We start from the raw sequence: 16,462 nt of genomic DNA, 5'->3' as shown, positions 1-16,462 counted from the left end.
TGGACATATTACAGAAATAGGCGCTTCTAAGAACTCAGAACTTTTCACGTCAATTTTATAGCTAAAGGTATACAAAGATAAATATTATTTATTATTATTCAATAAATAATAAAAAGAATAAAAATTTATTTTAACTGAATGAGTACATTTAAGAATCTATATAAATATCTATAGGAATATTTATTAAAATATATGTAAAAATTTCTCTATTGTTAGCAATTCAACGGTCTCACCCTGTATACTCTAATAGATGCCTAGCCACACATATTTCCTGATATAATTCATATGGCCTCTGCTCGCTTACTTTCCCTCCCTCCCTTTCTGTCTCTCTCAGTCTCTCTGCTTCCTCTTCCCTCTCCCTCCACCTCTCTATGGGTTGATTGTGCCTTCTTTGATTGTTCGCTTTGCTCATTTATAATGCCTTCAACAGCATAACCACAAATAACGGTAGAGCAGTGCCTAACTAAGCAGCAGCAACTGAATAGACACAGGAAAACGAGAGAGATGAACGAAGCGAGAGTGTGAGAGAGAGAGAGATGTTGAGCGTGCTTGTAAATGTTATCTAATGTGGGTGACAGCAGCGTTTTCAAAGCCAATTAGTTAATGTGTGCTGCACCCTTTTAATGTCTCTCCCACTCTCACCGTCTCTCCCTCTCTCTCTCTGCATCTATCTCACTCTCACACACACCTGCGCTGGCTCTGTCTTTGTCTGGCTGTTTATGTTGCATACTTGCAGGCATTTTAAAATTACGTATACGCCGCATGGCACGCAGCTGCAGGCTCTGTGTGCATAATGCAGGCATTTATGCCACTTGCAGCTGCTGCTGGTTCCAGCTGCGGCAAGTGGCGCACAACCACTTCCGGTGAGCGGATGTGGTTCAGCTACCACCCACCAGCACGCCCACCTCTGGCCATTCCATCGCCTTCTCAATAAAACGCAATGCATTACTGTAATTTGCATTTAAAATGCTCTATTATTAGACAAAATGCATGACAAGTGATTCAATTAGCACAGCTCGAACAACAATTGATGTGGGTGATGGCATGCATGCATGTGTGGGTGTGTGTGTGTGTGTGTGTATGTGAGTGTGTGGGTGTGTGCCTCTCGGTATTATAGAGCGGTATTATAGAGCGCTGTCAACTGACATGCAGCTGTTGCATTAAAGTCAATCGCAGCCGGATAACGCGCAGCGACTTTTTAATGATTTTCCCATTTCGATTTTCATTTGAATTTCCATTTGGATTTCCATTTGCATGTCCTGTGCGCCGCCATTTGTGGCAGGGCTTTTGCCATGCAAGCACTTTAAGCCCTTCAGCTACACTCAATTTAATATTTAAAATAAATCCCATGGAAACCATTGCAAAATACTCGCCAAAAATATTTAAATTAATCCAATGTTACGATTTTCTACAGCTTGTCTCTAATGGATATAGAGAGTATGCTACAGGTAAGCAATGAATAAGAACTTTAGGATTTAGGGATTGTACCTCTAGCAATATGAAAGATATAGTTGTTGTCTATGTTGCCATGTCTAGAGAAAAGCATATGAATCACTTGTGGCTAATCCATGGAATGTATCTGGTATATTATAAAGTATATTCCCAATCCTCAGTTGACATTTGAGTATCAATAGTCTCATAGTTAATTCTTCTCTAGAGTTGGGACAAACATGATACTTTTCTAGCTAAAAGCTGGACTAATAGAGAATTATTATACAGTCGACTAATAGAGAATTATTATACAGTCGAGTCTCGATACATTGAAAATTGCGACAAATCGAAAAAATTCTATGCCCTCAAAGAAATACGTTCTCAAAATTTCTCGATAATTTGAATTTCTATGGAAATTGAAAAAGAACTGATCCCCTTGTCATTTCGAATTATCGGGATTCTACTGTATATGTATAGGTTTCTTTTTTATAGGATTTGCCACACCTTTCGCCTGCTTGTCACGCTCTAGCAGGAAGTATTGAAATCAAATACTGTCTAATTGTATCTATAACAATCATAATTGTATCTACATATATACAATTCGATACTTCATACATCCAGTAACACACTACAAAAACCTATATACTCTACTCACACCTTGAGCGTGTATAAAAATATTTATTAAATATTCAATGCATTCAGCATGGCACAGGTGCATGTGCATGCTTTGTGTGTGTGTGTTTGTGTGTGATTCTCCGTGCATTTCCACCTTTTGACTGTTGCACGTTTAGCGCGGATTTTATTTTCAAATAAAAAGTCAAATTGTTGAAAAATTTGGAAAAACTCAAATGAGAAAGGGAAAATAAAGAAAAATGTTGAACAATTTGTTGAAATGATACTTGAATTTGTTCTATTAATTAACAATTCCATTAGATGCCTTGGCAACGACTCGCCGAATTGGGCTTTAATTAAATTGTGCATAATTATTGTTAAGTACATGCACACACACACACACACTCACACACGCACGCGTGCGTAATCAGCTTTTCAATGTAATTAATGAGTTTTTAGTTGAAAATAAATTTGCCTGTAATAATGACAGTGCGTGGACAGTGTGTGGGGACTCTCTCTCTCCCTCCCTCTCGCTCTCTCTCTCTCTCTCTCTCTCTCTCACTCTCTGTGTGTGTGAAGCGTGAAACATGTGCCTGGCATTTTACAAAATTTCCACAACACAGACGTTACGCATACGCACACACACACACACACACACACACGCACAGGCTCGACAGCTGGCAACAGAGCTCATTAAATGCTTTACATGTGCTCATTTTAGCTACGCCAAGAGAGCTCCCCCAACACATACTCCCCTCCGTTGCTCATTCCCCTCTTGCTTCTTCTATCTTTTTCCGCTCAACTTTCGCATTTCCCGCGCCCACACATACAATCCATCTCTCTCTCTCTCTCTCTTTCAGTCTCTGTGTAATTTGATGCTTCGTCTACGCACAAAAGTCAAGAGCAGGCAACAGTTTTCCATGAAAATCTTTAATTTATGCAAATGTAACGCGTATATGTGTATGTGTGTGTATGTGTATCTATATATATACACATACTTATGCGCCAGTGCGTCTCATCAATTCACCATTGACAGTCGCAAGAAGTTGATTTACAATTGCATTTTGTATTGAATATATATATAAATGTATATAAATATGCATACTTGCCGACTTAATGAGCAACTGTGGAAAATCCTCAAAGGAAAAGGCACAAGTCCAGCTGGAAAAGTGAAAGAATTGTTAAAAGTTTGCAAGAATGTAAAAAAAATAAATAAATAAATAAAATCAGAAAAATATGTAAGGAATTGAAAACTTAATTAACTGAAATTCTATTGTGCGAAATTTCCCAATTAGTGAAAATATTTGCGACTGGTATTTAAGAGTTTTCATTTGCATTGAAAAAACGGGTAGGAAAGTGTTTAACCAAAGAAATACTTTACGGAAAATAGGCATTCAAAAAGAACGTAGTTGATTTTCCATTAAAGGAACAACAACTCGAACACTTAATAAAGTTAGTATGCGTACAAAAAAGAAAATACAGTATAGCTGAGACTTATACTCATTCAGAAAGTGAATGGGGTGTATTGGTTTTACACATGATCCCACTTGGTCTCAGTTTGTCTCTCCGTCTAGACAGTTGAAACGTTTCACATATTACCGTTGGGAGATTATTCCCGATAAAGTGTTGGGGTTTGCTTAGATCCCCCAAATTTGATTGAAATAGAGCATACATTAAATATGAAATACAATCATATAGGAAATTACTTTTTATATAAAAGCATATTCTTAGTGACAAATTAAAAATTTTATATTGCAGTTTTAAAGAATAGTAACTGAAAACTTCATTAGGTTCTCTTAAGACTTACCCCAACTTATTTCAATATCTTTAGATCGTAAGCAATGCAATGTATTATGCAGTCAGAAACGCTCATCAACAGAATTCTTTCTAATTAAGCTCTCGCTGTCTACAGGGTATACAGCATTCCAAATGTCAGCAGGTCGAAAGGTCCATCGGCATTTCGTAGTCTCCATAATTAGTCTTTAAGTTGATTTCGCGCTTCACAGCGACGCACAAAGCCCAAGCGGATAAGACCAAAACAATATCAATTCAGCGTGTAAATCGCTGTCAGGACTTAAGTTTCAACTTTTGAGCTGGCATTAAAAACAGAGAAAGGGAGCGAAACCGAAAGAGAGAGATATATATAGGGGCAGACAGAGTAAATGAGATAGCAAGTAAGAGTATTAACTACTTAAAGCAAAGCCAAACAATTTTCATCAATATTCAATGCGGTTCAATGCGACGTGGGAGTGTGTATGGGTGTATGTACGTGTTCGTGTGTGTGTGTTTTCTGTCAGCGATTGCCACATGAAATGTTTTTCTTTTGCTTTGTCCACGTCCAGAGCTTATGTCCGGAATGGGCCATGATTAATGAACTAGATAAATGATATGAGACCAAAACAAAGAGCAACCGATACAAAGAGAGCCAGAAATTGATAGAGAGAGATACACAGAGAGGGAGAGCACAATAAGAAAAAAGCTCACTTCCTTATCTTATCTACCATTTCAATGCAACACACCTGAACGGAACACAACATGACTAACTGCCCGAGTGAGTGCGGGGAATGGACTGGAATGAGTGCCAGATGAATGTTCAGCATATGCTCAACTGAATGGGGACTAATGTTAAGGAAATTTATTGAAAACTAACCGGCGGTTCGAGAGATGCCCAAAGAATGACGTCACGGACGTAAACAATATGAAAGTATAAACAAAGAAATTGAAAAGGTAAGCAAAAATGGGAGCTAAAATCATATAAAATATCTTATACAAATGATAATGAAAATGCAAATGATAATAATTATTATAATGAAAATAATCACAGTAAAAATAAAAATAATTGAAAATGATGTGAGTTACAATGAATTTCAAAAGAGGAGAATAAGTCTCGTATGCATAATAATGAAAATAATAATAATAATAATGATCAATGCCTAGTCATGGAAGTAATGCGCAAAATAATGAGAATCGCTTGAATAATACAGTAGATAATAATAGTAATAAAAAGGCTAATAAAACATCTCATAGCAATGAAGACAATGACGATTATGATATAAATGGCCTGAGAATATTGGTGATGCCAATGATAATGAGTTAATATTTGGTTAATTGTAATTATTGTATTAATGTACTAGTAAGATTATGGATAGTTGTAAGGTAATGTTAATGACAATAATACTTATAATGCTAATCAAAATTATATACATGGATGTAGGGATAATGTTATTAATATAAATAGTACTACTAATGCTAATAGCCATTATTATGGACAACATAAATATTTCAAATAAATCTATATATTCCACATAAAACTCTCACTAAGCCTGGTCTACATCTATCTATCTGCCTCTACCTGTCTATGTTTCTCTCTCTCTCTCTCTCTCTCTCTCTCTCTCTCTCTCTCTCTCTCTCTCTCTCTCTCTCTCTCTCTGCCAGTCTAATATTGGACTTTTCACAATTAAAAATAGCACTAATTAACTAGTTCACACCTATGCACTTATATTATTTATGGGCAAACGCAACATTCATTACTGTCGCTCTGCATTCCTATTGGGCTTTCAGCGCTTTGCCGCTGGCTCCACTGCAAAGTCGCAGAGCTTTCCACGCCCAGCGATAAGATAAAGCTCTTATCTCTTATCTGTATCGACTGGCAGTGAGTGTCGCAGCAAACGAATTCAATAGCCAACTGTTGGCAGTAGTTCGGTCAAACGCAAACCCTCCATGACGAAGCCGCTAACGTTGACAATGACGAAGAGATCGCACTTTGCTCTCAGTTGGATAGCGATCTGCGTGCTGCTCCTAGTAAGCTCCAGCCAGAGCGAACTCATCGATGCCAACGATGAGGATGTGGATCGCTTTTGCTATCCGGCCGCACACAAGAACAGTCGCCTGAGCTGCGAGTGCAGCAATGTGAGTGCCTCGCCCTGGGGCATGCGGGCGCTGCACATCGATTGCAGCTACAAGGACTTCCAGGCCGAGGATCTGACGGCGCTGCTGCCGCTCTACATTGACACGTTGGATCTGTCCTGGAACAAGCTGAATCGTGCGCCCGCCTTCAACAGCGATAGCCTGCGCATGCTCAACCTGATGCACAACAACATCAGCACCATCTCCGCCAGCAATTTCGCTGCCATCGTCAGCCTGAAGGAGCTTTATCTGGGCTGGAATAGCATCCAGCTGCTGGAGCCGCAGGCTTTTGCCGGCTTGCCCCATCTGCAGGTCCTGAACTTGGCTCACAACAATCTGCATGCGCTGCCCGCCCAGATCTTTGCCCCACTGCTGGTGCTCCAGACACTGGAACTCTCGTGGAACAGGCAGCTCAACCAGACCAATGGACTGGAGCTCTATGGCACCTATGGCATCAATCCTAAGCTGAACGCACTGCGTCTGGATGCCTGCGGCTTGAGTGAGCTGAAGCTGCCGATCGATGCGCCTCTGCGTGAGCTGTCGCTGCGTCGCAACCTCTTCGTGCGTGTGCCCAGCCAGCTGCCCAGGCAACTGGAGCGCCTGGACATCAGCGAGAATCTGCTGGAGAAGCTGCTGCCGGTGGATGCGGCCAATCTTAGCCAGCTGCAGCAGCTCTATGTGGAGGATATGCCGCAGCTGGAGGGCATCGCCGCCCACGCATTCGCCCAGCTGCATCAGGTGCAGGCCATGAGCTTCCAGAACTGTCGTCGCCTCAGCTGGTTGGACGGAGACGCCTTCATTCCGGCCGAGGGCAACGTGACGTTGCCGCCGTTACGCACGCTCAGTTTTCGTGGTACTATGTTGCGCAATTTTAATGTCAGCCTGTCACCGGTTTTTGGTAAACTTACCCAGCTGGATCTCAATGGTGTGCCGCTTCACTGCGACTGCCAGCTAGTCTGGCTCAAGGATCTGGCGATCCAGACGAACGGACGCTGCCTGCGCCCGGCCAGAATCCGGGGCATGCTCGTCTCCTCGGTGCGTCGCGATGAGTTCAGCTGCGAGAGATGGCCCAGATGGGCATACGGCTTGATTATACTCGCTCTCATCGCCCTCTGTGCCGCGGGCGTCTATCTAATTGTGATGGGACTGCGACCGCATCGAGGTGTCACCATGCGCCGCAAAGTGGGCGCCGGCAGTCCCTATGCTCGAGTCACCATCGAACCCAATCGCCAAGAGAACTTTCACTGAACAAGCAACAACAAGCAAATCTACTTTCAGTCTAGACTAAGCCCCTGACTAACTAACTTAAGTCTGTGTTACAATTTTTCTATAAACATACATACAACTTAATTATATTTATGTTTGCTTATACGTATTACTGTTTATCGAAACAGGTGTTTAATCATTGATAGCTGCGCGGGCTGTTCCAGAAGTTTGCAGAAGTGACGATCACTACACAAGCGGTTGCTAGTGCAGCTTTCTTTGACACCTTACGACTATGTTAATTAACAGCGGTGGGCTGTTGTGTTATGTATGTTAACTAACAGCAGTAGGTAGATTTATTATGTAAATTATGAAGTTTGTCAAGCCTGAACATTCGCTGACGTGTGTTGAATAACACATTTACAAACAACAATTATATTTAGTATTTTAACTATAGATCTATTATTAAATTTTGCTATGCTAAAGAACTTAGTTATATATTTGGCATGATTTATACATATAAAAATATACAAACTTAAAATCAAATTTTTCTTAATATTTATTTTGGTTAGTTAGAGTTAAAATTCTCTCAAACTTTGCAGACCACCCTCTATAAATATATTAAAAACTAGCTTATCTATGCCATAGACTTATCGAAGCAGCCGATGAGTGTTGGCTATTTGAAAATGATTATGAATTATTTGATTCTGAGTTCCTAAAGTAAACAATATGGTAAACTTTAGGAGTGCAAAGAGAGAAACAAAAAAAAAAAAAAATAAAAAGCTCTTTTTTTATTATAATCTAAAAATATTAATCGCAATACCAATAATTATAATAGAAATTTATGTATACAGAGACATTTTATTAGTATAAAATATAAAATTATAATACTTATTGTGGGATAGAATTCCAGTAAAAATTAAATTAATTTTGAAAAAACCTTTTAGATCCAATCCAAATCCAATTCAATGGTGAACAACAGAGTATGTTAATTAAGTTAACATAATATTTATAACAACTTCAGGAGTACACCGCATGTCGGCCTCTGACTCTGCCTCTAATATCATTCTCCTCAGTAGTATAGCTAATGGAATTATTGTCAAATAGCTGTGGACCAAATCAATTCAATTATATGCATAAATAGAATCGAACTCAGCTGGAATTGCTTTAATATGAGCTAAGACTATGTCGAGTCGATATCTGTTACTGTTGCTGTTTGGTTGTGCTGGGATCCTTGACTATGCCAATGCCAGAAAATGCATGCTAAAGGAGCCACTCATATACGAAGAGGCCGACTACTGCACGGAATCGCAACCGCACTTGGGCTGCAATCATAATCAGGTGAATCAGATCAGGTTTAACGAACTAAATAGTAACAAGCTGCTTGGCTTTACAGAAATTCGGCGCACATTGCCAAGCAACAGCCAGGCTGCTCGAGATTAAACCGGAATTGTCGAAAGCCATCGTGAGGCAAATGAATGTCTATCGCAATATCGTGGCAAAGGGCGGACTTCCCAACCTACCGACAGCTGGGCGTATGAATAAACTGGGCTGGGATGAATCTTTGGCCAAATTGGCTGGTCTGGCGGCAATGCGTTGCGTCCTCGATCCGATCAAGAGAAGTTTCACAGCCACGCACGCCTCGAAGCCGGGCTACACGGCGATCCTTACCAAATATCCCACAAGCCAGAAACAGACTGTTCGTCAAATAATGTACTCGCATCTAAAGACATTTTACAATCAGCACATTCATATAACTCCGACGAGTCTCCTGTCGGGCGAAGGGCGAAACGGGTGAGAATAATACAGAGTTGATTTGAATTCATATGCGATTTGAATTTACATTTCTGAATTTCATATTTTTGCCAGTCGGGATGTTTCACATTTCCTGCAACTCATAACCGGCATGAACTCTCGCGTCGGCTGTGGCATTGTGATCTTCCATGAAAAGGAGTGGACAGTCCAGTTGATGATCTGCCTTTATGGCTGCAACAAGCACCCGAATACTTTCACATATTCTATAGGACAGACACCCAAAATTTCCTGCGCTTGCCCCGACACCGATCAAGAATTCAAAAACCTTTGCCCATATAACGTTGTTGATGAGGATTGCGGTCTATTAAATGAAGAAGGTTTAACCACAACGCCTAAGCCAAAGCCCGCTCTCGACATTATAGAATATTTCTAGAGTTGATCACTTGTAGAGCGTCTTAAATTCAATGAGACGCTTCATTGTTGGTTCCGTGTAGAATTTCAATCTAGGCTGTCACATATTAGATCAGGCAATTCATGTACATAAATCCAATCAAATAAAACAAAAATAGGAAAAAATTTTTAATTCTGTACAATTTGTAATCGATAATAAAAAAAGGGGAAGTAGTTATCGATCTTTGAAAACAAACTCGATCTAGGCGTAGTAAATATTAACCTAAAAAATCTAGATCTCTAATTCTTAATCTTTTTCAAACATACCCACGGACGGTTAGAAAGAATGACGAACAGGGCGAAATCGACTCAATTCGTCGCCCTGATCAAGTATACATATATATAGTTTATAGGATTTTCCACGCCTCCTTCTGCCTGTTACATACATTTAACTAAGCCAGTATACCCAAATTTCCCATTTTCAGTGAGTTCAATGGGTATAAAAACTAAAGAATTTGAATACCTTAACTTTTATCACAGTCGTTATGGCGCCATCTACTGTTCAATGGGTTTTTTTTTCAATCTTTAAATTATACAACTTGGTCTTTAATTATAAGTAAATATTATTTAGATTTTTATTCAATTATAAGTATTTGAGTGTATTTCTTATTATATTATTATTATTCATAAATAAAACGAATTTAATTTTCTGCGCAATTGTAATTGAATATTCATTTGATATTTATGCTCGAATTTAATTTGGCTTTGATGGCTTTTATGATGAATGTTGTATATGTGTTGCTTGTTGACTGTGAAGTGTTTTTATCGATCGCCATTAATTGCGTAGCTGGCATTCAGCATTAATAATTGAGGCACTCATTATTGTCATCGACATTTATTTATTCGCATTCCCAAGTGTTTGGATGGCTCATAAATCTTTCCAGCCACATTCTCCAACCTCTCTCTTAGTCTCACTCAGGACTTCAATCTGTAGGTCTGTCTGTCTGTCGGTCCACTTTTGTATTTATGGCCAAGAGTATTAAAAACTTTATTATTATTAATATTGCGTTTCGAATCGCGCACAATTGACTGAACAACTCTGACCCAACAAATTGTATTTGTTTACAGACCCCGCCTGAGTGCGATTCCTGAATTCAATTCAATTGATTCCCACATGCCGGCAGCCAAATATTTGTTAATCTCTGCAACTGCAGCTGCGTTTTCAATTGCAATCGGAGCATGCCACGCATTGAAAGCAAAATATTATATAACATTTTTTTCATTTTAAATATTTCAAAAATAAATAGTGAAAATATTTTTACTTCAATTAAATGCAAACTATATATTTACAAAAAGATAATAAAAATGTAGTGATAATATTTGTACTTGAATGGAAACCCGTTTTCAAGCACTTTAATAAATTATTTAAAACTAATTATAAAAAATGATAATAAAATAGTATAATATTGTTTTAATTTTGTTTGTTCTTAGCTAAAAAATTAAAACAAAACCATAAAAAAAAAAAAATTAAAAAAAAAAAATAAAAATAAAAAAACATTTATATCGAATTTTTAATTGAATACGCCTCAAGTTGACGGATCGGATATAGAATTTTTTGATTCCAGGGTATACACTAGTATATATTCCAAATTTCCAGTCATACAGACAGACAGACAAACAGTTCTTTCCATTAACTAACTTTAACTTTTTAGATTCTTAAAAAATATCTACATAATTTTTCTTAAACCAAACTTTCAGTTCATAAAATAAAAATTGTCTAAAATGTAACTTTAACTAAGAAATAAATCAAGCAACTTTTAATAGCAAATATTCCTAAAGACTTCCGTAGGAATATACTCGAAATATACTTACGTCGGTACATATATATATATAAACATCATTTCGTCTTTCGACAGGGTTATTTGCTAATTAAATTAACGCCAAATAGCATTAAAATTCTTGAATTTAATTAAAATTCACGTCTTAAAGCTAAGACGTTACATTGCTGTTGTTGTTGTTGTTTTTGTTTGCTGCTTAGGGCTATGGGACTTAACTATAAGTAAATTTAGTGAGAGCTCTGTTGCCATTCCAATTGATGGATATCTAGACGAGCGTCGAGTGAGTGGAACGCGCATTGTTGTTGGTAAAACAATTGACATTTTAAATGTCAATTTTGATGCGTTTTTAAACCAAACACAATTCAAACTGAGCGCAAACTTCAACGACAGTTTTTAAGACTGAAGACTGTCTGTCCCTGTGTATGTGTGAGTGTGTGTGTGTGACACAGTGCCTCAGCCTATTGCGTGTGTGTGCGTGTGGGTGTACGTTCGTGTGAGCATAAGCAGCCCTGGTTGTTTACTCCGAAACGGGCACAGTTTACAAGCAGAGCGTACAGTGGCACAAAAAATGAGAAACTGATTAAAAATTTGCTTAAAGATTATCTACATATATAGGGTATAAAAGCAAGGAGATAAAAATATATATAATGGAAATTTTACATTTCAATTAAAAATTATATATATAAAAAAAAAAATAATAATAATAATAATTAAAATATATGCAATGAAAATGTTAAATTTTATGAATAAAACTTTATTGAAAATCATTTTTTAAAAATAATAAATATAGTATATATATAATGAAAATGTTTCATTTTACAGGGAATATAAGCAAACTTTTAATATATAAAGTAAACCATTTTTGTTTTTTATTCTAATTGTATTTTACAGGGTATACAAAAATTATTTTTCGAATACCCCACAATAAACACTTAATATCATATGATTAGTGACCAATTTATATCCTGTAAGGCAAGCAGACATATTAAATGAATAACATAATATGATTTGCCGCCCCAAATAACCCCAACTTTACAGGGTATTGGTAAATAAATCTCACATCATTAGTCTGCCTATTTTTTTTTAGTAATATTATCAATGGCCAAGTGGCCCAACTAACCTAATACCCTGCCCACATATCAAGTGGCCTCTCCTTGCGATTCTCACGGGGCATGCGCAGGGCTAGGCTGTGCCAGTGCCCCAGTGCCACGAGTTGCATGCACCGAAACGAGACGCGTGACTCCGAAAAACTGTAAAGGAAGAATGTTGGCAGCAGCAGGAGCAGCAGCAGCAGCACCAGCAGCTGGAAGCAGCATCACATTCAGATTCATAATTTGCCACAATCAGTTGAAGGCAGCACGCCAAAGGCAACGCACGCTAACTCTTACGTCTCGCTTTTCGTTACTAACGGTATATTACGTTTTGACAGTGCTTACGCTTTCGTGTTCGTTTGTGTGTGTGCGCGTGTGTGTGTCCGTGTGCATGTGCGTGTGCGTGTGCGTGTGTGTAAGGTAAACGCATTAGCCATTAGGCGAGCGTGGCTAGCTTTAGGCCACGTTAATTGCGCACCTATCCCTTACACCCAAATACCCCCCCACTCCCGGCTCTGCCGCCCACACAATTAGCCAGACAATGAATTGGCTGTAAAGCCGCTTAGTGTATTATTCATCTATAAATTATTATCGCTTAATGCCAATTGACAGCTGAGCCACCATAAATAATATATTACAAAAAAATCAAATTTTTTGGCTCAAAGTAAAATTAAATATAAAAATCCAGTTTTGCAGTGCTCCATAGCTCTGGCAGGATCTTATCGTCAGCCTCAGGACGAAAAAAAAAGAAGCAATAAGAGACAATTCCCTGAAGTCGCTTGCTGGGGGATTCCCATTTGGGGAACTCTTGTCAGTCCGTTTCAATTTATCAGCAAAAATATCTTGAAAAACATCCAGCCAAACATTATTAAAATAACAGCAAAAAGATTTAAGCCTTTAGTGGCTTGTTTCACATACTCAGATTTTTCTGTTTAAGTGAATGATTAGCTATAAACTAAGCGTTTGAGTTCATATTTTTTAATATTTAAATAGTTTTTTTTTTTTTAATTATTCAACGAACAATATACTAAATTGTATGACAAGAATTGTTTTGAGTAGTATACTTAATACACCTTAAAAAATTCTTAAGAAACAATAAAAGTTGAGTTGATTAAATAAAACTTTTTTAAAAACTTAAAAATCATTTATATATATTTTATTAATTTGTGGGGATTTCGGTTTTCTATTATTTAATTATATGAAAATCTGAAAATTTGTGTTCAATAATACAATAAACTGAAATCGAAGAATATTTTATTAAAATGTACTAATTCAGCTTTATAAAAACAAAACCCATTTTTGCTAGAAATTTTTATGTTAAAAGAAACATTTTTAGTAATTAAAAAAAAAAATTAATTACTTTGAATATTGTTTTTTGTGATTATAATTGAATTAAAAAAAAAAAAAAACTAAACTAAACTAAAAAAAAAAAAAAAAAATTTTTTTTAAACTTTTACATTATAATTTTAAAAATATATATTTTTTAACAACTTTTTTTATTCATACAATTTTGTAAGGTATACGAAAACTAATATAGATATGTATATAGAAACCTTCCTTAAATATCCGTAGATGGACATAGAGAATTTTAACAATCTATATTTATTTAGTATATACATCTGGTATATATTTAAAAGATGTTTACTATTTTCTATCTAATAATTATTTATTAGATAAAAGTTTTGATGAAAAAAGAGCAGGTTATGTTCAACGTCTACTTAAGTTTCGTTACTTTCAGTAATTCCTTGTGAAATATCCCATAAACTAGCTTAAAGAAGAGTTTATATTAAGATATCAGATAAATCAGCTTTTATTCAAATGCAGTCAAGCAGTAAATATGCATTTGTTTTTGAAGAACTGTATATAATAGACTTGGACCGATTTAAATAGGGCATTACTGTATATATATATTCACATTGTATGCAAGTCTTTTGCTTTGTTTTTTTTTTTTTTTTGCCTTTGCAGTCTGTTGGGCGCGTTTCACGTTTTAATATTATCCCTTTTTGCATTTATGAAATATTCAACGTTTATACGCATTCGTGAGTCGCTCTCTCTCTCCCTCTCTTTCTCTCCCTCTCTCTGTCTCTGTCTGCGTCTCTATCGTCACAAATCTCTGCTCTTGCTGTTGCCACTCCTACTCTTACTCATCCAGCTGCTTGTTGAGGTCCTTGGCGACTGGCGGACAGCTTTGATGTTGTTGCTGTGGAGCTTAGCCTCAATGCCAAGAGCGTGTGTATATATTGACAATGTGGCCAGGCTGATACAATGTACACACACTCGCACACATACACACACTCACACACATAGCTGTCTGCCTGCCTGATTATCTGTGCCAAAAAAATAAGACAGCAACAAAATTGGCGCTGCGGCGCGAGGCTAAAGTTAAATCGAGCTGCCAGCCAGATCCGATTCTATCTCCAACTGCGGACTCCGAGCCAAAGTCATGTTTATATAATGGCGCGCAGAGCAACTATTAACTGCCTGCGAGTCGCTGGCTGCGTGCTGTTCCGGCTTCGTTTTCCCCCTTCCCCTCTCCCCTCTCCACTCACTCGTTCCCTCTCTCAGTGTGTTTGTTATTTATTGTAATGCCGCAACAGTCATAACACGCCCCCTTTTTATATACAGCCCTCGGGCCACAGCCCACAGCCCACAGCCCGCAGCAGTTTCCATCTTGGAGCAACCGCAGCTGCCATTAGATTTAATAAAGCAGCAACTGGAAAAGGAGTCAGACGATATCAGTTAGTTGCTCAGTTACGTTCGTAATTATCTAACTGTCTGTCAGAGATGAGCAACTCTTGGCCTGCCCTGACCCACCTCCGCTGCTTATCCACTCAAATGACACCAGCTGAAAATGTCACTTGTCGCTTAGATTCCACTTGGGTGAAATGGTATTCAAATTTAAGACAGCTTGAGAATCTTTGAGCTTTGTGAGTGAGATGTTTGAAAGCTATAATACGTTAAGACTTCTTATTTAATCAGAATATATGAATATAATGCTTAAAGGTTTGACAAACCCTCTAGATATTCATCTTGTAAAACGACATCCTAAAAAATATTATTATACATGATGATATTTAAGATACCTCAAGAAGCTTATCAAAACTGAGACATTAGGCAGACAAAATATAAAAGCTCATTAAAGCTGACACGATTACACGCTTTGCAAAAGCTTAATACACGCGTTGTAAAAGCTTTTTTATCTTAATATGAAAGCTTTACTTGTCTAGCATGTGGAACACAGTAAAATACGATTTGATTAAAAAAAAATCCTCTAAAAAACTCCAGACATCAACCCAAGCAGCTAGCAAAGCTCATTAAAACTTCATTGTATATAAAGAGAACTTAATGCAATCTAGGCGCTTAAGCTCAAGGAACACCTAACTAACTTAACTACAGGTAGTTAAGCTTCTTCTTCTTCTACTGCTGCTGCTGCTACTACTTAGCTGAATTAATCCAATTAGGCTAAGCCAAATGACAATAGATCTTCATTAGTAGCTGGCACAAATGCGCCTAATGAAAACTGCATAAAAAGAATCGCGTAGAATTTACGCCGTTAAACCAAAATGAGAATTAAGCTCAGCTGTCGCATAGATGTTCATTATGCTTATTATCACACCTGTATTGCCCTCTCTCTCTCCCTAACACACACACACACACGCACAGCAATTGTCAAGCAAATTTGGTCCAGATCCAATGCAAAGCGAGAAGCGATAAGCAAAAGACAGTCAAAACCAGCTAAAGGAGCTGTCGCTGCAAAGAAGAGCAAGGACAGCCGTAAAACGACGATAACAACAACAACAACAACAACGACGACGACGTCAACGTCGAGGACGAGCACGAGGACATTAACTTCATTTACGTCTCGCCACAGTTGAAATAAACGACTTTACGACACTGGCGGATTTGCTAAAAAGTAAGTTGAGCCACGCCCCAAGCCATGACAGCCGCCCCTTGGCAATCGCCAAATGGCACTTGGCCAAGCGATTTCTTTGCCGCATTTCTTACATTCTCGTTGCTTTTTTTTTTTCTTTTATACCTTTACTTTTACTTGCTTTCACCTGCCACAGGCTGCTGTTCATTAACGGCAGTTGTAGGTGGGCTGGGCGCCTTGCTGAATGATGTTAAAAAGCAACGCCAGCTGCCAGCAGCAACAACAACAACAACAACAACTTGAAACGAAGTCTACTCAGCGACTTCCGGAACGCGACGCCATTCACGTTGACCGTTGCGCCGGAT

At 37.9% G+C, this 16,462-nt stretch overlaps 3 protein-coding genes across 7 annotated transcripts in view; all 3 read left to right on the top strand.

Moving 5' to 3' along the window:
• The first annotated feature begins 5,629 nt into the window (after positions 1-5,629).
• LOC108616591 (toll-like receptor 9) lies at positions 5,630-7,320 on the top strand. The gene has a single exon (XM_018011904.2). It carries the CDS (start codon positions 5,764-5,766, stop codon positions 7,195-7,197), a length of 1,434 nt encoding a protein of 477 aa, XP_017867393.1. The 5' UTR covers positions 5,630-5,763; the 3' UTR covers positions 7,198-7,320.
• A 983-nt stretch (positions 7,321-8,303) lies between these two features.
• LOC108616596 (tabinhibitin 3) lies at positions 8,304-9,535 on the top strand. The gene is made up of 3 exons (XM_018011908.2): positions 8,304-8,493; positions 8,549-8,946; positions 9,022-9,535. The coding sequence occupies exons 1-3, from the start codon at positions 8,338-8,340 to the stop codon at positions 9,338-9,340; spliced, it is 873 nt and encodes a 290-aa protein (XP_017867397.1). The 5' UTR covers positions 8,304-8,337; the 3' UTR covers positions 9,341-9,535.
• A 2,837-nt stretch (positions 9,536-12,372) lies between these two features.
• Positions 12,373-16,462, top strand: part of LOC108616588 (uncharacterized) — a 42,658-nt gene continuing 38,568 nt past the window's right edge. Inside the window, exons 1-2 of one of the 5 annotated variants that reach the window (XM_089471230.1) lie at positions 12,373-12,545; positions 15,890-16,139. The gene's annotated coding sequence lies outside the window, so the exon portion shown is untranslated. Of the gene's footprint in view, positions 12,647-15,889; positions 16,140-16,462 lie in introns of all 5 variants that reach the window. The other 4 variants (XM_089471232.1, XM_089471231.1, XM_089471229.1 and 1 more) reach the window with 4 other exon arrangements.

Source organism: Drosophila arizonae, chromosome 5 (assembly GCF_054131065.1).
Source record: "Drosophila arizonae isolate 15081-1271.41 chromosome 5, UAZ_ARI_1.0, whole genome shotgun sequence".
NCBI classification, from domain to species: domain Eukaryota; kingdom Metazoa; phylum Arthropoda; class Insecta; order Diptera; family Drosophilidae; genus Drosophila; species Drosophila arizonae.
This window is presented reverse-complemented; position numbering and strand designations above follow the sequence as displayed.